The 22,349-nt window shown below is 47.6% G+C and overlaps 7 protein-coding genes across 9 annotated transcripts; 4 read left to right on the top strand and 3 right to left on the bottom strand.

The window, feature by feature from the left end:
* Window positions 1-46: 46 nt before the first annotated feature.
* ercc5 (excision repair cross-complementation group 5) lies at window positions 47-6,399 on the bottom strand. The gene is made up of 15 exons (XM_068739100.1): window positions 6,312-6,399; window positions 5,566-5,741; window positions 5,342-5,468; window positions 5,166-5,283; window positions 4,835-4,895; window positions 4,573-4,716; window positions 4,238-4,460; window positions 3,380-4,099; window positions 3,017-3,291; window positions 2,680-2,799; window positions 2,370-2,583; window positions 2,151-2,295; window positions 1,694-1,894; window positions 819-903; window positions 47-718 (listed from the first exon to the last, which is right to left on the bottom strand). The coding sequence occupies exons 1-15, from the start codon at window positions 6,397-6,399 to the stop codon at window positions 191-193; spliced, it is 3,225 nt and encodes a 1,074-aa protein (XP_068595201.1). The 3' UTR covers window positions 47-190.
* A 711-nt stretch (window positions 6,400-7,110) lies between these two features.
* On the top strand, window positions 7,111-9,269 carry blzf1 (basic leucine zipper nuclear factor 1). Its single transcript, XM_068760406.1, has 6 exons — window positions 7,111-7,397; window positions 7,744-8,180; window positions 8,268-8,467; window positions 8,543-8,671; window positions 8,746-8,959; window positions 9,064-9,269. The coding sequence occupies exons 1-6, from the start codon at window positions 7,382-7,384 to the stop codon at window positions 9,247-9,249; spliced, it is 1,182 nt and encodes a 393-aa protein (XP_068616507.1). The 5' UTR covers window positions 7,111-7,381; the 3' UTR covers window positions 9,250-9,269.
* Window positions 9,270-10,072: 803 nt separating this feature from the next.
* trmt10c (tRNA methyltransferase 10C, mitochondrial RNase P subunit) lies at window positions 10,073-11,622 on the bottom strand. The gene has a single exon (XM_068760396.1). The coding sequence runs from the start codon at window positions 11,461-11,463 to the stop codon at window positions 10,087-10,089; it is 1,377 nt and encodes a 458-aa protein (XP_068616497.1). The 5' UTR covers window positions 11,464-11,622; the 3' UTR covers window positions 10,073-10,086.
* A 315-nt stretch (window positions 11,623-11,937) lies between these two features.
* On the top strand, window positions 11,938-13,036 carry txnl4b (thioredoxin-like 4B). Its single transcript, XM_068741851.1, has 3 exons — window positions 11,938-12,086; window positions 12,175-12,326; window positions 12,523-13,036. The coding sequence occupies exons 1-3, from the start codon at window positions 11,955-11,957 to the stop codon at window positions 12,686-12,688; spliced, it is 450 nt and encodes a 149-aa protein (XP_068597952.1). The 5' UTR covers window positions 11,938-11,954; the 3' UTR covers window positions 12,689-13,036.
* Window positions 13,037-13,487: 451 nt separating this feature from the next.
* On the top strand, window positions 13,488-15,466 carry mrpl16 (mitochondrial ribosomal protein L16). 2 transcript variants are annotated; one of them, XM_068739874.1, is made up of 5 exons: window positions 13,488-13,683; window positions 14,095-14,166; window positions 14,320-14,468; window positions 14,686-14,979; window positions 15,064-15,466. In XM_068739874.1, exons 1-5 carry the CDS (start codon window positions 13,617-13,619, stop codon window positions 15,253-15,255), a joined length of 774 nt encoding a protein of 257 aa, XP_068595975.1. In that variant the 5' UTR covers window positions 13,488-13,616; the 3' UTR covers window positions 15,256-15,466. The 2 variants fall into 2 exon arrangements, with proteins under 2 accessions (XP_068595975.1, XP_068595983.1); XM_068739882.1 differs by having other exon boundaries at window positions 13,488-13,686.
* A 453-nt stretch (window positions 15,467-15,919) lies between these two features.
* On the top strand, window positions 15,920-19,590 carry cenpq (centromere protein Q). 2 transcript variants are annotated; one of them, XM_068739918.1, is made up of 8 exons: window positions 15,920-16,254; window positions 16,367-16,415; window positions 16,511-16,619; window positions 16,894-16,962; window positions 17,284-17,413; window positions 17,721-17,840; window positions 18,439-18,513; window positions 18,835-19,590. In XM_068739918.1, the coding sequence occupies exons 1-8, from the start codon at window positions 16,150-16,152 to the stop codon at window positions 18,991-18,993; spliced, it is 816 nt and encodes a 271-aa protein (XP_068596019.1). In that variant the 5' UTR covers window positions 15,920-16,149; the 3' UTR covers window positions 18,994-19,590. The 2 variants fall into 2 exon arrangements, with proteins under 2 accessions (XP_068596019.1, XP_068596012.1); XM_068739911.1 differs by having other exon boundaries at window positions 18,340-18,513.
* An 84-nt stretch (window positions 19,591-19,674) lies between these two features.
* On the bottom strand, window positions 19,675-21,736 carry LOC137895470 (C5a anaphylatoxin chemotactic receptor 1). Its single transcript, XM_068740943.1, has 3 exons — window positions 21,661-21,736; window positions 20,904-21,079; window positions 19,675-20,660 (listed from the first exon to the last, which is right to left on the bottom strand). Exons 1-3 carry the CDS (start codon window positions 21,734-21,736, stop codon window positions 19,701-19,703), a joined length of 1,212 nt encoding a protein of 403 aa, XP_068597044.1. The 3' UTR covers window positions 19,675-19,700.
* Between the last annotated feature and the right edge of the window lie 613 nt (window positions 21,737-22,349).

Raw genomic sequence — 22,349 nt, 5'->3', positions numbered from 1 at the left:
ACGCCCGTCTGCCTCGCAAACAGACTCTTCAATTCACATTGAAAAGCAGAGTTTTTAATACCAGTGGAATAACTTTTTTTATTTATTCACAAATCAAACATAAACATTACTTAGAAAGTTCGTGTCGTACAGTTCATGATTCATACGACCGTTGCCTAGGAAACCTGTTATACGTCATGTTTGGGCTTCATCACAGTTTCTTTCCCGATCCTTTTCCCCTCAAATTTCTTCGCCCTCTCGTGCTTTTCGCGCCGCGACCTCGTAGGCCGCCGTCGAACACAGATCTGGCCGTAACCATAGCAACTTTACCGCCAGCGTCGCTGTCCTCGCCTGAGCTGCTGGTGCTGCTCCTCCTCCCGGCGCTCTGAGGTGGAGTCCGAGTCGACTGTGGGGCTTTTATCGGGAGGGACTCCCCGCTGGTGCTGCTCCCACGCTTCACGGATACGAGAGGAGGCTCCAAAATGACCTCTGACCCCAGAAATCCTCCTCCTGCAGCAAGTATCTCTGTTCCCTCTCCTAATCTCTTTGGACTCCGTCGCGTCTCCTTCCCTCTCATAGATTTGGATGGGGCTGGAATCTCCTCTTCGCCGTCCTCTCCCTCCTCTCCTCCTCCTCTCTCCTTCCTCTTCATGCAGGTGACCGCTCTGCGGAGTCTCCGGCTACGGATCGCCTTTTCCTGTTGCTCCATGCGGAAGAACGAGTCGATCCGCAGCTGAGTCTAAACCGAAGCACGGCAGAGTGTGTGGGGGGGGGGAAACAAAAGCGTTGATTTTCCGGGTCATTTTAAGGATCGACGTAACGAATCGCTTTCCTCCCACCTGCTGCATGTTGAGCTGCTTGATCACAGGCTGAAGAGTCTCTTCCGTCCTCCGACTGCTCCAGCCGAAGCGGCTCAGACAGAATGTACGACGGCGGTTCAGGAAACGTCCGAGATTCACGTTCGTACGTTCCGTCCCCTCCGGACTCGCACCAACCATATTAACCACTATTGCCCCTTACTCTAAAGCAGGGGGGCTCAAACCTTTTTCCTGCGGGGCAATTCTTCCGGTGGCTGGGATGTAGCCACTAAACCTTTGATTACGCACATGTAATAACTATGAAACGATTATTTCCTCAACATCTGCTCACCATAACACACACATCTGTTGAAGCTGTGGTACCATAAAATTCGAGTTCTTGGTCTCTGAGTGTCGAAGCGGTTTTGAAGACTTCGTTGCCTCGTTTTCTAGCTTGTCTTCACATAATATGCAGAGCGGACTTGGTGCACGAGTCACCTGTAGATAAACCTGTATTTTAAGTGTGACTCCTGGTATAGTCTGTTAAAAGAAGCTTTCTTTCTTTCTTTTCTCCTCAGGTGGGATTTTCCTCTTTGCAATAAAGCTAATACTAATTCTTCGCTAGTTTACGGCTTTATTTTTTGACCAAGAAGATTTACAGCCGATTGCTACGTCGGCGAAAATCTGGTTGTTTTTTTTCAAAATAAAACACCTGTCAGACTCCAATAATCAATACAACGGAAAATATAGAATAATTCTGTGCGGCCCGGTAACAAATATCTGGGAACCCAAGCCCTAAATCCTAACGCTTGTACTTGTGTGCTGTCCCCTGAAGGAGACGCATGTCCCCACGTTGTCAGTAAAACACACACACACACACACACACACACACACACACACACGGACAGGAAGGATATTCTCTGACCAGGTCGAGTTGCGGCCGTCCCCAGCTGAAGGCGCTGCCAGACGGCTCCACAGCAGGTTGAAGGTAAGCTTGAGCTACTGCAGGGTTGGGGAAACCAGGATGCAGTTTCAAGTGCCTCAACTTCTTTTTGACCTTCGTATCCCGAGAATCAGCCACCAGACGCTTGTTCTCCTGAGCCTCTGACCACCATTTACTACAGAGAAAAAACAAAAAGGACGTTAATGAGCCTTTAGAATGAGAATCCATCGACTTGTAAGAAACGCAAATCATTTGAATATTTATTACGTCATAATTCTGGCCTCATCTGATCTGCACTGTGCTTGACAGAGGCATTGAGGAGATACAGCATTTGAAGAGTTCAATGTGAACCAGGTTAAGAGGTTTGATTTAAAAGAAAAGAAAATGGGTTCTAGTAGGTTCTAGATTAAAAACAAAAAGAAGCTGCAGACCTGAACGCTGTCAGCGGCTCCAAGCCCGCCCCTGGAAACTCGTTCAGTATCTCCATCCCGGTCACGAACCCGACGCCCGGAAGGCCTTCAGTATAATCACTCCCGAGCAGGTAAGCCAGGTTTATCAGTTTAGTCCTGTCCAGCCCTGAGAGAGAGGAAAACCGAGCAGTGAAGCCGTGGATGATTTGGGAATCTAATACCAAGAACCCAAGAACCGACCCAGCTGACTCTGCAGGTCGCTGGACTGGTAGTGTTCGACGTATTTGCTCTGGCTGAAGAAGTTCTTGTAGACGTGTCTCCCTCCGAACAGCCACACGTCCGAGTCGTCCGTGATGGTCCCGTGGGTTTGGTCGCCGTGGTCGAGCGCCGCACACTGAGCCTCGGCCTCCGTCGGAGCGACCAGGAACGGAATTCCGAAAAGCCGCAACAGCTCCTGGCGACAAAGAGCCGGCGTCACGATCCTGTCGTCGTGTCGCGCGGTTCCATTTTGGAGTCTGCCGGCATTCTGAACGGGGAATCTTTGAGGCACCTGGCTCTCCAGGTGCATCTGTCCGGTGACGGTGCTCGCCATCCTCTCCTGCTGCTCTTTCAGCTCCTTCAGGCTGCTCTGCTCTACCTGCAGAGAGCTCTCCAGGGCCTCGAGCTCATCCTGTGCACACACACACACACACACACACACACACACACACAATCAGACCTGCCCACATATGAAACGGAATAACGACGGCATATTCCACTTCGCCGTGCTTCCGGCTCATGGAGTGAATGTGAGTGAAACTAAACCAACGGGGCATATTCCTGATTCCTGAACCTTGGTATTTGCTTACAAGCCGAATCTAACGTTTGTGCGTCTAAACAAAACATACCAGGTCAAAGTTTTCCCATTCATGTACGGCCGGAGCGCCGCTGGACTCCGCCTCTGTTCCTTCCTTCAGTTCTTCCTCTCCCGGCTCCCCCTTGTCTTCCCCCGATGTCAAAGTGGCGGCCGGACTGCCGGGAGACTCTTTCGACCGTTCCTCTTCTTCTTCTCCTTCTTCTTTCATGGGCTCATCTTCGTCGAGCTGATGTGGAGGCTCGTTCTCTCCAACTAGTGAATGTGAATCATCTTTACTTTCCTCTCCCGAAACCTCAATGAAGCTCTCTGGGAAAACACAACGCGGCCCTTTTAGTAACAGCTACTGGCTTATGAATGCGTTTCCTTTTTTTGGGGGGGGGGGCTATTGGGGTACCTTCTGACTCGCTGTCCTCGGACTCCACGCCGTCTACGCCCCTCCCCTCTGCAGCTTCATTAGACTCGTCACGTCTCAGTTCGAGCGGAACAGGATCCGTCACCTCGTTCTCATCAGATTGGTGCAGCATTGGAGAAGGTAGTGCTTCTTTTTTCTTCATCACTTCCTCCGTCTCATCTTCAGAGACGCCACCTTTTACATGTAAACTTCGGCCTGTCGTGCTCCTCTTCAGATCAGGCTTTTCATTTGGTAAAGAGTCCACATTTTGAGGTTCCGGTTCTTCCTCTGAGCTGCTGATGACCGTTTGCGGCGCAGGATGAAGACTATTTTCCTGCGACTCTGTGGCCGACCTGCCGATTCCAGTCATGCATTCAGCAGCACCGTCTTCCTCCTCAGTAAGAGCTTCCCGGATTGCCGGCAGGGTACGCGGTGACAACCCTCCTCCATCGCTATCCTGGTGCGTCTCCTCCTCCTCCGAGCCTTCGTCCATTGCAGCCTGGATTGCCTTGAGCGTACGAGGAGAGGGCGGTGAGGCCTCGCCGTGAAACGCCTTTGAGGCAGCTATGCCTGAGCCCTTTGATTTCTCCTCATCCTCGCAAACGGGACCCCACAGGGGCTCGGGTCTGCCTGCTGCGCTTCTTTTGCTACCGGACAAGGAGTTCCCAGACCAGGGCGGAGCTGCAGGGCGACTCTCGGAGGCTACCTCGCTCTTTTTTTGGCCTATGAAAGGATAAACAAAGCGGAATTTGAAACAACCAGCCGAAACGCTGCACTCAAATCACGCGAACTTTACTTTGACTAAAATATTATCTAAATGCTATGGAGAGCTATTGAATGGAGCATGGAAGAATTCCCTACAGCAGCACTCCCCTTTAATAAGGATATAGTGGGAATGGTCTTCTGAGGCCAGTCGGTTTGACTCCACGCTGTGACCCTTCTGCTCCCCGTCCTCGTCGTAGAGCTGCTGAGCTCCGCTGGCGCTCCGGTCACGCATCTCTTTCTGCACTCCCTCCAGATGCTGGTTCAGCTTGTTTCTCTGCAGCAGGCCGGCCAACTGGTACCGGGAAAATTCTCCTGAATCCTAAGAGGGAAGGAGGGAGGGTCTGCGTCACGGAGGAGAATGTCTCTCTGTGTGTGTGTGTGTGTGAGAGAAAGAGGGCGAGAGAGAGCGAGAGAGAGAGAATGACTAGTACCTCTGGAGGTTTGTAGAACATGGTCCGGCGTCTTTTGGAAAACTCTTTCATGTCTTTGAGCATCTCGTGTTTCATTTCAGGAGGCAGGCTGGCGAACTCCTCGGAATTGACATCCACGGAATTGGGGTCCTCCAATAATTCTCCCTGTTGAGTTGAGAAGATGTTATTGATCCCGCGCTAACCAACGATTTGAAGCGACGGCATAGCGTTCAGCGATTGATCTGAAGAATTGAATGCGATGCTCTTTGTGTGATCATTTTACCTGAATCATGGGATGACTGTCGGCCAACTCCTCCCACGGTCCGTCTTCCTCCACCTCTGGACTGCGACGCAGCACCGGTATCATTATATATATATATTTTTAAATAATAGTTTAAGCTAATATGTCTTTGAATAAATTTCTTATATTTGTGTGCAACTTTAGAAATGAAAACAAAGAATGGCTTGTCAGTGCGAGTCTCGACGCGACTTCTCCTAAATGAAAATGTTACTGGAGTAACATTCCTGCGGCTTCCACGTGTGCATGCTAATTGAACTATTTGCCATCGAATCAATAAGAACTTGTGAATCCTAACCTTTAAAATGTCACCTACCTGCTTTTGTCCCTCTCCTCTGCGGCAGGCAGAGCTGGCAGAACGTACATGTCATCCACCCCATCTCTCCGCACGCCGGACAGGCTGGGTAGAGGATCTTTACTGCGGTGAGACAAAACTGATACCTCAGATACAACCTCTGGCACCGTAGCTTCTCTCTGATCATCCCAACCAACCCAGCCCTCGCCTGCCGTTTCCGAGAGCCGCTTTGATCGCCTGTCTCCTCAGGAATGTCTTGAGGAGTTTCTCATTAGTCTGTTTGGACGCCACGCTCATCTCCTCTTTCCGCTGCCTCCTCAGAGCCTGCAGAGGAGTCCAGACGACAGACCACATCCATTCGTAAAACACGCTCACAATGTGTGTTAGAGAGGCCGGTTCTGGAACCACACAGAGGACGTACCAGAGTCTGTTTCTTCAGCAGCGGCGCCTCTCCGTCAAACACAAACACCGGCTTGATGCGGAAGAAGAGAAGCTTACAGATCCGGTTGAAGAGAGTGAGGAGGTGGGCGTTTTGGATGCTGATGCCTTCCCGGTCCCTTACCCCCTTCAGTGCCTGGTTCAGCCAAATACTGATATCTGGTGGCATCTGGTTGAGGTTAATGCATCGGCTTGAAAGAAAGTGGCCAGTTACAATTATATATAAGAGGGTGTAACTCAATTCAATTCAGTTTTATTTATATAGCGCCAGATCATAACAGAAAGTCGTCTCAAGATACTTTACAGGATTAGCAGGGAAAGACAGAACCCAACTTGACCCACAAGAGCAAGCACTTTGGCAACGGAGGCAAGGAGAGTGAGAGAGAGAGAGAGAGAGAGAGAGAGAGAGAGAGAGAATGGCAGATCGGAGGATAGTCAGAAACAAGGAGATGGATAGGGAAGCGATAGCGAGAGACAGAGCGGGAACAGACAAAAACAAGATGAATAAAGCTATAAATGCTAATGATAGCGATGTGGGCATCAGGGTTGAGGGCCACAGGTCCAGGTTCTGCAGCACCACGGACAGAAGGACCTGCAGACAGAGACAGAAAGAGGGACAGACAGAGGGAGAGCGAGCACAATACTACAGGGAGAGAGAGAGAGAGATTACGGACATATATATTTATACTCTACTCTACTCATGCAATGGCGACCACAAAATGAGGATACCAACAGCGAGGATCTTTCCCTCCAGAGTCTCGGGGCTGATGGGCTTCCCTGTACTTTCCAGCAGCCTCCAGAGTCCATGAACCCCCATGATAACTGTAGTCCCAAACGCACCGGAAGTATTACCGATATCATAAACAACCGATAACGGGTTTACTGCGTTTGATCGATTTCAAAAAACTTTGTCGCTTCTCCTGCCAAAAATATCAGTGGAAGAAGAAAACAAAGGAAGCACTACTTACTGCCTTTGTGGTAACGCCGTTTTCGTCCGTCGAGAAAATGTTGACAAAGTGAAAAGGTTCCGCTTCATTCTGATCAGGTTTAGTTTTACGACATTGGCCCCATTCATCAATTTTCCTGATTTCAAATCAGTTTCACATTTAGCTTGTAAATATAAATTAATAATATCCACGGTAAGATACCTCTGTAGAAGTTAAGTTATTATAAGCAAGCAGCCGACGTGAGGGGGGGGGACTCTAATTGAGAGACACTTATTCCACGAGTTAAATATCTACGGTCTAGTCTTGTCAGGCTACCGGAGGAATGCTACTTCAGAAAAACCACACGTTTTAGTTATCACCCTGAAATGTTCAGAGAGAAGACGAAAGTCGGTATCTTATATGATGGATTGTACCGCGTATCGAGGTTTTGCAAGACTATGTGGTTTTCTTGGCGTTATATTTGCCTGCCAGCCATACCCAGGGCAAACTTAGCACTAGCCTATCTTCCGAGCCAACTGTGTCCGGTGACTAAACGCACCGCTGAGCGATGACTATTATTGTTTATTTTAGGGGAAGGGGTTTCTGCTCTCTTATACTTTGTCTGAATCCTTAAATTGAATAGCATTTTGTCGTCGTGTGTAGCTAACCATCACTAGCGCAGTGCTAACTTTGACGTAGAGCTAGTTGACAAGTTTCTCGGTAACTGTTCTATTTCGCTAACGCTAGCTAGCTAGCCCATTAGCTAGCATCATCGCCGTCGTAAGTGCTGATCGCAACAAATATTAACAGAATATTCTTTTTGTCCCAAAAGAAAAACATACAAACTTGTCTGATCCACAACGAGCACCAAGCATGGCCGCTGTGAGAGGTAGGCATTGTTTTTATTAGTGCTCTTCTTCACCTGGTGACGTGCCCTGATCCGGATTCTGGGTTCTTCATTGTTAGATTTAATGTTATTGTTGTTTACTTTTTACAGTTGTGCCTCTTAAGGACTTTTTTTGGTACCGAGAACAAAACCATGTTTGTTTTTTCCAGTTGATTTGAAATTTATCACAAACTTTGATTTATCTTTTTTTTTAAACATGAATTATCTGGCTAAATAAGGTAAAACTATATCACTGCCTTGGCCACTTTGAGTCAAAGGATTTCTTGTGTACATTTAAGTACAAAATGTAAACTTGTCTTATCGCTCTCTTTTTTATTTTTTGGGACAGGTTCTGCCAAAGTGCCGATCCGAGGTGCCGGCGATGGCATGGAAACTAAAAAAACACCTTCTGTGTTAGAAATAAGCACAGACAAACCGCCACCAGGTCCATCCACACTTCCCCCTCTGAAGGTTGCCGGTCCAAAACCCGGCTCCAAACGCGTGCATCCTGCCCCCCCACCTCTCGGGGTGCTCCACCTTGGCAAGGTGAATCGCGAGGCCTGCACTGAGGTGGAAGCCGTGAGGATCCTCGTCCCACGTGCCTCCATTAGCCGGACCAGCCGCGCGGGGCTCGTTGAGGGGAAGGGGGAAGCGGGGCGGCGGGATCCCTCCCCGCTGCCCGTGGCGGAGGACTGGAGAGGACAGCTGGAGAAGCTTCAGAATTCTGAACGCCGGCTGCTGCAGGACAAGGAGGGTCTTTACAATCAGCTCCGCGTACAGACAGAGGTGAGACGCCGGTGAAAGGTACTAGTACACGTAGGTATTAGAATCACTATTTGATCACGTTCTTTATCGTCTCTTTTTGCTCCCCAGGTGAACCGTGAGCTGAAGAAACTGCTGGTGGCGTCCGTGGGCGACGACCTCCAGTACCACTTTGAGCGCATGTCCCGGGAGAAAAACCAGCTGATTCTGGAGAACGAGTCTCTCGGCCGGAGTGCGGCTCACACGGCGGAACAGCTGGAACGAAGGAGCATCCAGTGTGACGTGTGGAGGAGCAAATTCCTGGCCAGCAGGTACGCAAAGTCCCGACGGACACTTCATCGCGTCGGGGCGCCGGCCGCTCTCATCCGGTAACTCAACGTCTCCAGAGTGATGGCGGAGGAGCTGACCAATGCCAGAGCGGCCCTGCAGAGGCAGACCCGGGAGGCGCAGGGAGCCATCCAGGACCTGCTGCTGGAGCGAGAGGAGTTCTCCCGGGACATGCTGCTCACTCACAGGTAGCGCGAGCTAAACCGCGCGTCTGACAGCTAATCGCTAACGACGTGAGCGCCGCTGGCTCTTCTGCCGTCAGGTCTTTGGAGCAGCTGCTGGTGTCGCTGCAGTGGGGCAGGCAGCAAACGTACTACCCGAGCGCACAGGCCCTCAGCACCGGAGAGCTGGCGGCGGCCAATCACGAGCTCGCAGACGCCATCAATTCCCACCTCCTGGGGAGCGGCGCCCCCGCCCCCGCCAGCGCCAAAGCCGAACAGCTCTGCAGCACTCCGGCTGAGAAGATGGCGGAGAAGGTACCACTTCCGCCCCCCCCCCCCCCCCTTGCACGAATCCGACCGTCGAACGTGTCCTATAATATCCTGAAGTTCACGAATGTGGCGCCGGCGTTCTCTCTCAGGTGCTGAAGATTTTGGATCCGATTTCCTCCTCCGAAAGCAAGGCGGACTCTCCGCTGGGCGACTCCGCCCCCTCCAGCTTCCTCGGCAACAGAAAGAGGATTGGCCGGTTTCACCCTTACACCCGCTACGAGAACATTACGTTCAACTGCTGCGAGCGCTGCACCGGAGACATCCTGGTCATGTAAAGGTCATGTAGAGGTCAACAGGCGGCAGAACTGTCCCGCAGGGGACGGCGGTCCGACTTCTCTCCAGCGACTTTCCCCGGTTCGCCTCGGCTGCAGCCGTTTTCCTGTTACTTATTTTACTGCATCTGATCGTTTTTCAGATCGTTTTTTTTTGAATATGAAATCCATCATTATTTATTAACTTTTCATTTATTGTTCTTTCATTTCATAAAAGTTTTTTTCCCCTCCCAGTTCTAGTTTAAACAATGAAAAGCGCTATTTACTGAAGCAACAATAGATATTATGGACGTTTTCCAACCATAGGGAGCAAATGTAAACAAGGGTGATGTCATCATTTGATCAAGGATGTGCAGTCTTTGTTAACTTAGCAAATAAACATCTCTTGTGTCTTTAGTTTCATAAATGATGTGAATTGTGAATATCGTCTTTTTTTTTTTAACTCTTGAGAAATCACTGTTTTATTTTCATTGAACGCCACTTTGGCAATTTCCTTTTGTGATTATTTAAAAACAAATATGGAACTTTTTGCATCACAAAACAACCGTTTATTATTAAACCAGTAATGTCACAAACGTCTTTGTGTAATTCTCAGGCTGTATATTTTACTTCATCTATATGGAAAGTTTTTTTTTTTTGCAGTGATGCTGACCGTGTAGATTTATTATTACGCATTCTATTTGTGTCAAACCAAAATAAAGACCAAAGTCATTTCATTTTAAAATGTCTTGTTTTGAAACGAGACATGGGGAAGAAAAACAACAAAAAAGCAACACGTCAGCTCGAACGTTAACATTTGATCCGTTTGTTTCGCTTTCATCAGACGACTCCTCGCCGACTTCACTCCTCCTCCCACCAGACTTTGCGTTCTCCCGTTCGTCTTCCCTCCACGCTGCTCGGAAACGACGACGGGCTCCACTTTCTCTTGTTCCCGGCGATGCCCGGCTGCTCGTGAGACGGATCCAGATGTTTGCCGGCGAACCGCCTCCCGTCTTTCGCGCTTCGGGCCGGGATCCCCTCCACTCTCGCCTCGTGCTTCCTCGTGGGAACGAACTTCAACGCCTCCGTCCAGCTCCCCGTCTCCTTCACGGCGCACATGATGCGCATCATCTGGTCCAGCGTCATGTTCTTGGATCCACAGCCCCACTGGAGGTACCGGTCCAGCGGTAAACGGGCCGTGGCTATTTGCCTGCGCTTGGCGTTGCTCAGCGACACGCCGGGCTGGATGGAAAAGTCCACCAGAGCTCCGATTATGTAAACCTTGGAGTGGTCAAATTTGTGGAGAACATTGGGAGAGTCCGCGGTGAGGTAGACGAGCTGCTCGAGGGGGAACACGTCCAAGGGCTCGCGGTCCGTGGCGGTGACCAACAGACGGTCCCAGTGCTCGGCCTTGTAGCGTTTGACGAACGTCTCCTGGAAGCCCCCGTCCGGCTGCAGGGAGCAGTAGTGGAGGTGAAAGGGCTCGCTGGCGCGCCGGTTCCATCCTTCCGCCTCCATCATCTGGGACACGGCGTTCTCCAGCTCGCGTCTGTTCATTTTGGTCTCGTAGCTCATGTCGAACACCAGCGGCTGCCCGAACATCATGGCCTGGGCACACCTCCAGAGTGTGAGCTTTTCCCAAGAGGGCATCGGGGGCCTCATGAGGAACGCGTTTCTAGGGTGCTCCTCTTCCGTGCTCGGCTCCTTCACCACGGCCGCCATTTCTGCCCTCTTCCTCTCTTTCTTCGCCCGGTCTGCCATTTTGTAGCGCTCCTTCAACGCCAGGAACTTCAGATACCTCTTCCTCGAGGTTTTGGTGGTGAGCTTGGACAGCTCGTGTACCTGTTGGTCGGTCATCTCTTGAGGTACGAAGGTACCAGCTTCCCGCATCATATTAACTTTATTCCGAGTTTCACTGAGCAGAGAATCGTCTTCTTCCTCTTCTTCGTTTCCCTCATTGACTCCTTGTTGATGTTCTGCGATCTCAGCTCTCATGACAGATTTCCATTTGTCCAGGTCGACCGTCTGCGCGTCCTCGGATCCATCTCTTTTGGGTTGTTCAGCGTCTTTCCACGTCGGTCTCGCCGTGCAGAACGGGCGAGTCGGGAAACGAAGCCGGCGAGGAGCGATCCCGTTGAGGAGTACGCGTGCGGCTGTTCCCTTGGTAACGCAGGATGGCGTGAGATGTCTGCATTTTAGGAGTCCTTGAAGCCCCTCGGTCGCGAGGAGCCGTAACATCGTTTATAATGGATTTGAAACGGAATTCGTTTAACTCCGAACAAAGAGGCAGTCGGCGCTGGACGTCTTTCAAAAAGGAAAATGGGGCAAAATGTGTAACAAAGATCAAAAACAAGTCTAAATAGTCTAAGCTACGTGCCTAATCGCTTCACATATGGTGGTCGCCATGCTTTTTCGGACGAACAAGTCACGTTGTTAAACGGTGTCACACCATAATGTGACGTACTGAAACGGACTATTTATTTTGGTTTTCTGGCCATGAATGTCTGAATTTGACCATATAGAAAGGAATATCAACGTCAAATGTTTGTATCATCCTCCATGACGTGTCTTTTTGGATTGTATTACTTTTTCAATCATTTCATCGCAATTCTTTTTTTTCTTTTTTTAGACTCAGTTTCCGGGTGGATTTATTTAAGTGTCGTACAGAAGCTATGACGTGACTTCCGCCTGCTAGCGGAGCAACAAGAGCTCATTTACGATCCGTCAAGATGAGCTTATTTTTACCTAAATTAACTTGTAAAAAAGACATAGATGAAGTTATCAAAGCGGTAGCAGAAAAGGTCGTCGTTCTGAGGTTTGGGAGGGACGAAGACTTTGTCTGTCTCCAGCTGGATGAGATCGTAAGCGGGCCCAAAAGAACCCGACACGTTTAATGCTAGTGTCCCGTCCGTGTGGCTCCGGGTAACCTGCGTTTTCTGTCCGTTCCAGCTGTCAAAAACTGCACATGACCTGAGCAACATGGCGTCCATCTATATCGTCGACGTGGGTAAAGCTCCCGTCTACACGAGATACTTCGACATCAGTTACATTCCCTCCACCGTCTTCTTTTTCAACGGGCAGCACATGAAAGTGGATTATGGGTAAGTGAGTTTACCGAGGGACTGTACCTGACCCTTAGATCACAATTATGCTAATCTCAAAGTCATTTAAATGATCGTCTTCTTGTGTATAATCTGCAATTTTCCGATTTGTTTATTTGACTGCACACAGATGAATGCGTATGTTCACATACACAAACATTTAACTACCGATATACACAATTTTTTTCTGTCTCAGATCCCCAGATCACACCAAGTTTGTTGGCAGCTTCAAGACCAAGCAAGATTTCATGGATCTGATTGAAGTTATATACAGAGGAGCCATGCGTGGGAAGATGATTGTTCAGAGTCCTATTGATCCTAAGAATATTCTCAAATATGATCTCCTCTACCACGGAATTTAGAATCAATGCCTCCACTCTGTGGCTGTATGATTACAATAATTTCTATCTGATTGGATTGAACGGTTACTGGTTTATTAACATGAATAGGTTTGAATTTCTTTTGAGAAAACTAAATGGTCTCGGACTGTATGATACATGCTATTTTTCCTATAAAATAGGGTGGTACATTGTGTATTTCATGTAGGGGCCCCTGTTATGCCGTCCCTTAAGGAAATCAACAAATACCTATAATCAATTGAACAGTTCATGCAGCTGTTTGATTTTACTTAGCTCCAGTGACAATGATGTTACCTTTTATGTTTCCCATGGAAATGTCATAGTTCATGCGATGTACATGCTGTGCTTTTATAATAAACTTTTAGATTTTATGTTTATCTGATCTATCTCAACTGGTCATGCATTTTGAATATTTATGGTTAATGAATGACTGATTTTTTTTAAATCACATCACGAGTCGGTTTATGCTAATTGTATTTTTCTTTATGCAAAAAAAATTAATAGTTAATTAATAGTTTCTTTTTATTTCCCTTCTATTCCTCCAAATAATCCTCTGCTTTCTTGTAACTTCTATCGCACTCCTCGCCTTTTATCTTCGTCTATTTGCTGTAGCTGTTGACAACTGGCTAAAAGGCGCACTACCGCCACCTATCGGACTTGTTGGAACGCCTTTCTTCTTCGTGGGGTTTATCGGCGGCTGGCCTGCTTTCTATTGGCTGTTAACAACTAGCTAATAGGCACATTACCGCCACCTACCATACTTCTTGGAACTTTGTTTTCTTCTTCGTGGGATTTATCTTTCTTCTTCTTCGTGGCGTCCTTGTATTCCAAGAAGTTATAAATTATAAATTAAGATTATACATTTAGTATACTGACCACACGGAGTGATAATTAAGTAAATGTCGATAGTGATCGATTCAAGGTTAACGTCATGATTTCCCTCACCAAGGCTGCTGTCGGAGGATTGACCGGAATCTGTCGAGCTCACGGTCATCAAGGTAGCAAGTTAGCTAATATCACGTTAGCGCAAAGTATCACACATTAAATGTTTTGTATTATCTAATTACGTATTATCTAATTACGTTAGCCAAGTAAGTCACATTTTTCTCTCATGAATTTCTGCCGCGTGTGTAAAATGTGCTATTCAGCGCATTTTTATACTGCAGTATAAAATCCTTTAGTCACTACAGACTAGAAAACATACGTGTGTGAAGTTAAAACTTTTTTTTAATTAAACGTCAACATAGTATTAACAACATCATCATATCCTACGTATGTAAATACAATCAAAAGCTACCATAAACAAACGGTCAATCTAAAATAGATGCTAGCTAGTGCTAACATGAAACTATTTCTCTGATTAAGAGACAAAGGTCTGATTTCAAACCGCAAATGCTGGTTGTTTACAGGTCCTTCGCACATCCACTTGAGAACCCTAGTAGCTGGGATGAAGACGTTTGACATTCCTCCAGACTACAGCCGTAATTATTACATTTTCACTTTCTTGTCCATCATTACTTATGCTGTTTAAGCATATTGTTGTACTCTTAATAACTCAAGTCAAGTAAAGGGAACGATGAGGTGATATTACCAAAGTTGTTCATGGTTCTTTAATCTTGTTTTTGCTTGTGAAGATGTGGTGTTGCCGGAGAGACCCAAACTAAAGGTTCTGGAGAAGGTACCAAACTTAGCAAAGGTCAGGAGAGAGATGAAGAATCTGCAGGATATCCAGGGTCCTGCAAAGACAGGGGATGCCTTCACCACAGGACAGTATGCTATTGTGGTGAGTGCATGCTTGTAAATGTCCTGTAGTATTTCATGAATTGCTTCGAATGTTAAACCTTTAGGAGCTTTTATTCCGAAGACAATTCAGTTCTGACAGGATATGAAAAAGTTCAATATTTGTATAACATAAGAGATGTATCATTCTGTATGACACTTTGAATATCTCAACTATAACTTATGTCTGCGTTATTTCTCTCTCTCTCCCTGATGCTCAGGCCTTGGGAGGGGGCTACCTGCGTTGGGGTCACACCGAAATGATTCGTCTTACCATCGGTCGCAAATTGGACTTCCAAAAGACATTTGCCGTCTGGCGCATCAAAGGCCCATATAAACCCATCACACGTAAAAGTCTGGGTCATCGCATGGGTGGCGGCAAGGGAGCCATCGACCACTATGTGACACCCGTACGCTGCGGAAATTTAATCCTGGAGGTGGGAGGAAAGGTGGAGTTTAAGGAGGTTGAACATGTCTTGAGACAAGTGGCAAAGAAACTTCCTTTCCCCGCAAAGGTGAGAAAATAGGTGTTGCATATGTTTTGCCAAGTTGCATTCTGAAAGGGGTTTCTCTTACATATTTATTTGTGAATATTTCAGGTAGTGAGTAGAGAAAGCCTTGCCGCGATGCAGAAGGAGCAGGTCGAAAGGATTGAGAACAACCAGAACCCCTGGACGTTTAAGAGGATAGCACAGGGCAACATGCTGGGTATCAGGAAGGTGCTCAGCCCGTTTGACCTGCAAAACCACGGACGGTACACGGGCAAATTTTACTTTCCAGAGAGAGTGTGACCGCCTCGAAGGACATACCTAAATGCAGACTATTCAAGATTCAATGAACTGAATGGCTGTAACTTTGTGATCGTAATTGGTAATGATTTTGTTTTGTTTACAAAAAGGCCATTCTCCGACACACGTACGAATAACATAATTAAATGTGGGTGGAAACTATGATATCATGTGCAGCCTTCCTCTATCTTGTGTTTTTCCTTTTGAATAAAAATCCAGATTGAATCACTGAATGCTTTTTTTAAAAAACATTTTTTTTTTTATTGAACTAGTTAAAATACAGATTTTCAGTGACTATAATGGATCTAAAAACAACATTTACAGATACTATGGGGATATCTAAAGAAGTACAGAAAACGAATCATTCAAATACTGTACATTACATTACAAAACAAAACTAGGCGTGTTAGAATATTTGCTTAATTCTATAGCAGTTTTTTCTTCTTTTTTTTTTTTAAGGCATAATACAGACACTTGAGAATCATTGATAAATCCAGAATGTATTTATTTCCTAAATTCTATAGCAGTTTTTTTTTCAATGCATAATGCAAACATTTTAGATTCGTTGATAAATCCAGAATGAATTTATTTATTTGTTACCTCCGTTGACAGACGCAGCTCTGACGGGGGGCGTCATCGTTTTCGGCGCATGCGCGTTGTTGAACTTTCAAAACGGCACCGCGGAAAGTAGCTTATTCGGAACGTAGCTTGTTTTTTGTTATTGTTTTATTTTACAAATATCTTTATTAGCTACACGTAACGCGTTCGGCTGTTCTAATACTTTAAAAACCAGACATGTTGCTACTTCGTTAGGTTATTACGTTGCGTTTAATGTTAGCTTAGCTTCATTAACGACGCACTGCTGCGGCTACGTCATCGTTCGCTAGTTTAGCAGGAATGAAACCTTTACGAGGTTCGAACCGGACTCCGTCAAAAGCGCCTAAACTAAAAAACGGGAAGAAATCTGCTGCCGTTGGGAAAACAGGAGAGACTGACCCTCAGGTGAGAAAAGCAGCGCTTCGGCTGATGCTAACGAGGTATCAGTAGCTAATCTGCTGCATCATTAGAAGAAAAAAAAAACTTTATTAACAAATCTGCCGCATGTGTTTTGCAGAAGAGCGATGGCAGGAAAAAGCACCAGAAAGCAGCACAGAAGAGGAAAAGTAAGAGCATCCGGCGATATATTAATGATAATGTTACATAAATACATGTAAATGACCGTTTCGTTTGCTGTCGTGCCATTTTGTGTCCCGAGTAGCTGAGGGCTCACCTTCAGTCCCCAAAAAAGCCAAAAGGCAGGAAAATCAGAAGCAGATTCAAAGGAGTTCCGTCATTCTGCTGGAGAACATAATGGAGTGGTCGATGCTGTGAGTCTGGCTGTTACACTCAGCCTAAAACAGTCCGGTGTAATGCATGGATGTGTTTAGTTTGTAAAAGAATTCCGTTTTATGAAACACAAAAATGCCCTGCTTTCCTTTTTTTTAAAATAATAGGTAAAGTTGGTTGGCATGGAAACCCACAAAATAAATGAGACAACGTTTCTGGAAATACTTTGAAAAGCCGATATGGCTCAGGCTAGAACTGGATGCGCTTTGGGTTCTCTCGGTGCAGAAAATTAAAAATTCTGTTCTGTTTTCACAGAGAAACTCTTGCTTTGAAGCGGAAAGTGAAGAAAGAGAGTCAGGAACATCTGAACATCGTGAAAAACGCGTAAGAAAATCCTTCCAGTCACACGTATAACGATAGTTATATAACGATAGGGATGTTCCGGCGAGCTCGATCGTGCAGAAGAAAGTGTTATCTCTGTCTATGCAGAGAAAAAGTTTCATTTTAATTTATTCGTTCAGATTTTGTATGACTTTCATTCTATTTCTAGATTTATCGACAAAGGTCTTAAAAAGATAATTCACTAGGAGTCGTCGCATTCTAAGAATATTGTTTCAACGACATGTCGCTTGCTCTTTGACCTCCTTGAAGGTTTAGTTTACTAAATGGTGGCCGGATTGTTTATTTACTTCCCTCGTGTTCTAGGTTCCTGGCTCAATGCGCTCAACTCAAAGTTCCGGCGCAGGCGAAGCGATACGCGGAGAGTTCGTCACGCGGCCACCGGCAGGAGAGCAAGAAGGCCGCGGTCGGGCGGAGCAACCTGAGCAACCTGCAGGTCTGAGACGCCGTCGTCTGAGACAAGTCCAGACGTTCCTTTACTTTTTACAGTGGAGTTAGCTTTAAAACAAACAAATAATAATAACAAATATTGAGTCGTTTTTTTCCAATTCTATTTTCTCTGTGATTTTTTTTACTTTAATTTCTTGTCTTTGGGAGCAGACGGTGAAAATTTCACACAATGATAATAAACAAATAAAAAAACAGCCCAAATGATCCAGGAAGTAATTACATCTTTAGCTGAAATGTGTGTGTTTATTTATAAAACACTAAAGTAAACGGTGTCGTTCCGTCGTGGTTTCCAGGGTAACCTGAGGGCTGTGGTCAGCGCTCTGGAGAACCTAGCGGAGCAGAATGAGGCCCTTCAGCACTCCTGCGTCACGCTGAAAAATCAGGTCGAGGAGGAGGAGGAGAACGCCAAAGAGGTACAGAAGGCATGAACCGAATCTTCACGCCGATCGTACTTCTTCCGCTGAGACGTCGGGCAGACGCTTCTTATGAAAGCAGGTTTACGGAGATGAGGCGATGTCTGTGTCGCAACGGCGCGCTTGTTTAATCTTGTCTCAAAGCCGACACACTGTTTGCTTTCACAGAGGCGTTCTCTGGGCCCTCCCTAAAGTCCCGAGCCCACTCATCCAGCCTGTGGCACGCTGCGTTCAGCTCGCTGCGGTCGAGCCACTGGTTGTTGTTGTTTTTGCATTAAAGCCATTAAGGCAAGCTGCCACTTTGGTGTTTTTGTGCCGCTTTTTGGCCCCTCGGGTTGTTTTTGAACTATCTGAACGCTTCAGAATTTAGCCAACGGATTGCATTTGTCTTCACAAATATCTGCTTATTTGACATGAGTGCGTTTTTACATGCCTTACGGGCGTGATGAAATGTGGTGGTTAGTTTAGTCTTGAGAAACGTGTCCTGGAAATGTTACAGGAAATGTCAGACATCAGTTGGTGTGAACTCCGAATCAGAGATTCAGCACATTTGGGTGGAGCGATGAATGAACACTTACGCTGCCTTTCTTCTCTGGAGATCCTAGAGATAGCCGGAGGAGCAGTTCTCAATCTCCCCCCTGTGCCACGCCCGAAGGACGGCATAACGTCAGCGGTGAGTCGGGAGTCGGTGCACAGAACACTTCTTTCACAATCGCTGTTTTTACTGCGAGTAAAACTGGGGAACTTGTCTGAGTGTTGACTTCCTCAGCGATATAACCGGAAAGTCTAAACTTGTTTTCTGTGGTGCAAGTTATAGATTGTGAAAAAAGATAAAAAGGAAATGCCTTTTGAAGGGCACGGAGCGTGCGACGTTTTGTAGTTTTGTAAAATGTGTGTTGATCTTTTCATCTTTTGATCTTTTTCGGGTGAATGTTTGTCGGAGAGGAACCACAAAGGCACACGGCGGCGTGTTGAACCTTTTGTTTTTCCGTAGGCGCAAATGCGACAACTGCTACCGGACAGTGCCGCCGAGACCACCGCCCGGAAACTGGGGGAGATCCTTCAGGAAACGGGGGCCATCCGGGACGCTCAGGCGCTGCTTCTGGAGGCGCACCAACATGCCGATCGGGTCTGTGCACCTCTGTCGGATTAGAGCCTCCCCTGAGCTCTCCTTACGAGTCGGATAAGACGTTTTCAAATGCAATATGTCCACAAGCCGCCGGTTGTGTCTTTATGATCGCATCACTATAAATATGTAGCACTTATCGTTCATTTCATATAAAAGTTTTATTTCTTCTTTTCAGCAGTGATGAATAAATGTACTTTTTACTAACAGCAAAAACGATATTAAAGCCATTTTGTGATGCATTCTCCTTGAGATCACGTCTTTTAACTTCCTGTTCTGGACGTGCTTTCTGTCCTATAAAGGCCTATTTACACCGGTACCAGATTGTCCGTTCACACCGCGTCGGATCCGAGTCCCAAGTTGGATTCGGCGTCGGCGCGCGCGAAGCTTAATGGAATCCGCAGGATGTGTTCAACTCCGCTTATTGTTCAAACCGCGAAGGTGTTTCCTGCGCACTAATACGCAGACAGGATGATGCACGCGCCCATTTCCATGCCCACGTGCGCGACCCTGCCCTGATGCGTGCTGCAACAGAAGCTGGAACATTTTTGGGTTTGATTGATGTCGCGTGACTGCTCCATTATGGAATGAGACGCTTGTTGTCTCCTGCTTCCTCTTCCTCTCCCACATGCAGGAATCGTGAGTTTCTGACGATCAGATGTCATCGTATTGTGGCAAATGTACGCAGATCAACAGAGGGGGGGGGGGGGGGGGGGAGAGCTATGGTCTAAAAACTACATCTGTGAGTTCTTCAGCGAGTTTTTAAGCGACTTCCTTCGTACGGAATCCATGGAGTCGTCGTTGAAGAGGCGTTCGATCGTGGAGATCAAGGAGGCCTTGATGGCGCGGCTCAAGCCCCGCGCCGCGAACACGTACAGCACGGGGTTCAGTGCGCTCTTGCTGTACACCAGAAACAGCGACACGTACGTGCCTTTGTTTGCTCTGGAATACAGCTCGGACCGTCCGGGATGTCCCTCCGCCAAGGCCCGCAGGAACCGGCACAAGAAGTAGGGCACCCAGCAGGTCAGGAAGAGGAGCATGGTGAAGAAGAGGACGTGGTACATCCTGTTCATCCGGCGGGCGGTGGAAAAGCTGAAGGAGGAAGTCGGTGTGGGGGGCGCGGCGTAACGCAGCCTGAGCAGCACCGCCAGGTTACTCCCCAGGAACAGCAGCAGGGGGAGGATGAAGCCGGCGACCGTTTCCGTGACGAACAGCGCCGTGTCGAACGTGCCGCTCTCCAAGCAGAGGTGTTTGCCCTTCACCTCCTTCAGGACGGCGCTGTGGAGGTAAGGGGCGGACAGCACGGTGGCGGTCAGCCACATGACGCCGCAGGCCAGAGGGACGGCCCAGGGGGGGCGGCGCATTCCGGCCCAGACGGGCTTCAGCAGGCACATGCACCGCTCCACGGCCACGGCGCACAGGAGGAACGCCGACGTGTACAGCCCCAGCCCCCGCAGGAAGATGATCAGGCGGCAGAAGACGCGGCCGAACGGCCAGCTGTAGTTGTGAGCCACAAAACCCAACATGAGGGGGGTCCGCAGGAGCAGGACCAGGTCGGCCAGGGCCAGGTTCAGCACGTAAATACGGAAACTGCTGGCAGCGCGCGTCTCCTCGCAGCTTCCTCTGCGCGCCAGGTGACGGTGGCTGCGCAGCCCGAGGGCCCAGACCACGAGCCCGTTCAGAGGAACCCCCACCTAAAGGATGACGCGCGTTTAGAGCAGGCATGAGAATAATGAGTCCACTCTCGTAAACGCATAGCTGAAGAGATCAGTCATTCGTTTAAGCTCGGTTTGAAAGGAAAAACAAGGATCGTCTGGGTTTAAGAGAGAAACATCTGCATCCCGGCAACTTTCGGCACGCAGCGGGGGACGAGAAAGGAATCCGCAGCAAAGACAAAGCTGATTCTAGGAGAGTCAAATCCCCGGAGGATGTCTCACCAGGAAGATGAGCAGCGTGGCTGTGATTTCGATTCCCCTCACGGCCTCCGCCTTCCAGGAGCTGTTGGTGCCGGAGAAGTGCTGGGTGGCTGCATGCAGAGGGAACTGGGATCCATTCATATCAGCCACAGGGAGGGTGGGAGGGGGGTGTGTGTGATGGCGAAACGGGAGACGCTCTGGAAACAGAGGCGGAAGACTTTTAAAGGAACAAGCCACGCTGTATTCTCACGCCTCTTTCTCTACAAACGTGAAATCTCACTGACTAAGACGGAAGCTGCGCGACATTCACGAAGGATTTCACATGCGTTGGGTGAAACACTGACGAGCCCGTGTCCACATCACACACAGTGCGTGTCGGACGCCGCCGCAGATTTCCTTCCCTTGTCTCGTTTTCGCTGCCGAGCACTACGTCGGCTTTATGCAAGGAGGGAGAAAGAATGTAAGAAACGCTGGTTATTACCTCTAAAGGTGTACCTGTGTGACTTTGCTGGGGACCCGCCCTTCCTCTCACCTTTTAAAATCCATGGATTAGTCATTCAGGGAGCAACAAGTCCTCAGAATGTGACTGTGCATGGATCTTATTTATGTTCCATCATCTTCATCACAACACCACACACACACACACACACACACACACACACAGACCCACTGTGCTTGTATCAGGTGTTGGACCAGCAGAAATGATTGCAGAGAAAAGAAAGAGTTTTTTCTTTTCCTGCAGCCACAGCTGCTCCAAAGCTTTATTTAATCGACGCACCTCCAGCCGAGCTGCTCGCGTGCCGCCGCAGGGAGAGCTCGCCCTGCAAACGCTCCGGGTTTAATGACGACAGCATGGCAGCGCTTACCTGAGAGGATTAAAAGCCTCTCGAGTTCAGGGTTTTTCACTGTAGAAGCCACAGCGAGTCGATAAATTGACATTTTTCAATCTGCATCTACAGAGTCTGTCAAAAAAAGTCACATCATTTGAAGTTTAAATAAAAGTGTTGGCTCCTTACCTTTTATTATCTTCGCTGTGTGTGGGAGAAATGGAGGAGATAATGAGAAGGAGTGTCTACACGCGCTGTTATAAGAGCAGTCTCTCTCTCTCTCTCTCTCTCTCTCTCTCTCGCCTGCAGTTGCAAAACTTCTTCCTATGACCATCTATGAACATTGTAAATATTAGTTTTCAACCAATGAAAAGCCAGGATTGATATTCAGAAAGAATATCAATCCTAACCTGACAGGCATGGAATGACAAATTGTTTATACAAAAAAAAAGTTTCTACAAAATTTTGTATAAGCTGAGAAATAAATAAATAGATCTTTTTTGAGAAGAAATAAACATCTTCTTCAAACACACACACCTACACACACGCACACACACACACACTGCCCTCAGTCTCTTAACGCCTTCGCACATCAACATCAAACATCACCACAAAGCTCTTTCACAACACGCAAACACTG

This window comes from Brachionichthys hirsutus, chromosome 1 (assembly GCF_040956055.1).
Source record: "Brachionichthys hirsutus isolate HB-005 chromosome 1, CSIRO-AGI_Bhir_v1, whole genome shotgun sequence".
Taxonomy (NCBI): domain Eukaryota; kingdom Metazoa; phylum Chordata; class Actinopteri; order Lophiiformes; family Brachionichthyidae; genus Brachionichthys; species Brachionichthys hirsutus.
The sequence above is the reverse complement of the archived record's forward strand: the minus strand, read 5'-3'. Positions and strand labels throughout refer to the sequence as shown.

Excerpts from the sequence above, each read along its gene's own strand:
- cenpq (XM_068739911.1), top strand. The coding sequence starts at position 16,150 with ATGAAACCTTTACGAGGTTCGAACCGGACTCCGTCAAAAGCGCCTAAA. Across the intron at positions 16,255-16,366 it reads CAGGAGAGACTGACCCTCAG|AAGAGCGATGGCAGGAAAAA; the intron begins GTGAGAAAAGCA and ends TGTGTTTTGCAG. Across the intron at positions 16,620-16,893 it reads ATAATGGAGTGGTCGATGCT|AGAAACTCTTGCTTTGAAGC; the intron begins GTGAGTCTGGCT and ends CTGTTTTCACAG.
- ercc5 (XM_068739100.1), bottom strand. The coding sequence starts at position 6,399 with ATGGGGGTTCATGGACTCTGGAGGCTGCTGGAAAGTACAGGGAAGCCC. Across the intron at positions 5,742-6,311 it reads GGGAAAGATCCTCGCTGTTG|ATATCAGTATTTGGCTGAAC; the intron begins GTATCCTCATTT and ends AGATGCCACCAG. Across the intron at positions 5,469-5,565 it reads TGCTGAAGAAACAGACTCTG|GCTCTGAGGAGGCAGCGGAA; the intron begins GTACGTCCTCTG and ends ACTCCTCTGCAG.
- mrpl16 (XM_068739882.1), top strand. The coding sequence starts at position 13,617 with ATGATTTCCCTCACCAAGGCTGCTGTCGGAGGATTGACCGGAATCTGT. Across the intron at positions 13,687-14,094 it reads AGCTCACGGTCATCAAGGTA|GTCCTTCGCACATCCACTTG; the intron begins GCAAGTTAGCTA and ends GGTTGTTTACAG. Across the intron at positions 14,469-14,685 it reads CAGGACAGTATGCTATTGTG|GCCTTGGGAGGGGGCTACCT; the intron begins GTGAGTGCATGC and ends CCTGATGCTCAG.
- blzf1 (XM_068760406.1), top strand. Across the intron at positions 8,672-8,745 it reads GACATGCTGCTCACTCACAG|GTCTTTGGAGCAGCTGCTGG; the intron begins GTAGCGCGAGCT and ends TTCTGCCGTCAG. Across the intron at positions 8,960-9,063 it reads CTGAGAAGATGGCGGAGAAG|GTGCTGAAGATTTTGGATCC; the intron begins GTACCACTTCCG and ends GTTCTCTCTCAG.
- LOC137895470 (XM_068740943.1), bottom strand. The coding sequence starts at position 21,736 with ATGCTGTCGTCATTAAACCCGGAGCGTTTGCAGGGCGAGCTCTCCCTG. Across the intron at positions 21,080-21,660 it reads CGCGAGCAGCTCGGCTGGAG|AGCGTCTCCCGTTTCGCCAT; the intron begins GTGCGTCGATTA and ends CTCTGTTTCCAG. Across the intron at positions 20,661-20,903 it reads CCACGCTGCTCATCTTCCTG|GTGGGGGTTCCTCTGAACGG; the intron begins GTGAGACATCCT and ends GTCATCCTTTAG.
- trmt10c (XM_068760396.1), bottom strand. The coding sequence starts at position 11,463 with ATGTTACGGCTCCTCGCGACCGAGGGGCTTCAAGGACTCCTAAAATGC.
- txnl4b (XM_068741851.1), top strand. The coding sequence starts at position 11,955 with ATGAGCTTATTTTTACCTAAATTAACTTGTAAAAAAGACATAGATGAA. Across the intron at positions 12,087-12,174 it reads GTCTCCAGCTGGATGAGATC|CTGTCAAAAACTGCACATGA; the intron begins GTAAGCGGGCCC and ends TGTCCGTTCCAG. Across the intron at positions 12,327-12,522 it reads CACATGAAAGTGGATTATGG|ATCCCCAGATCACACCAAGT; the intron begins GTAAGTGAGTTT and ends TTTCTGTCTCAG.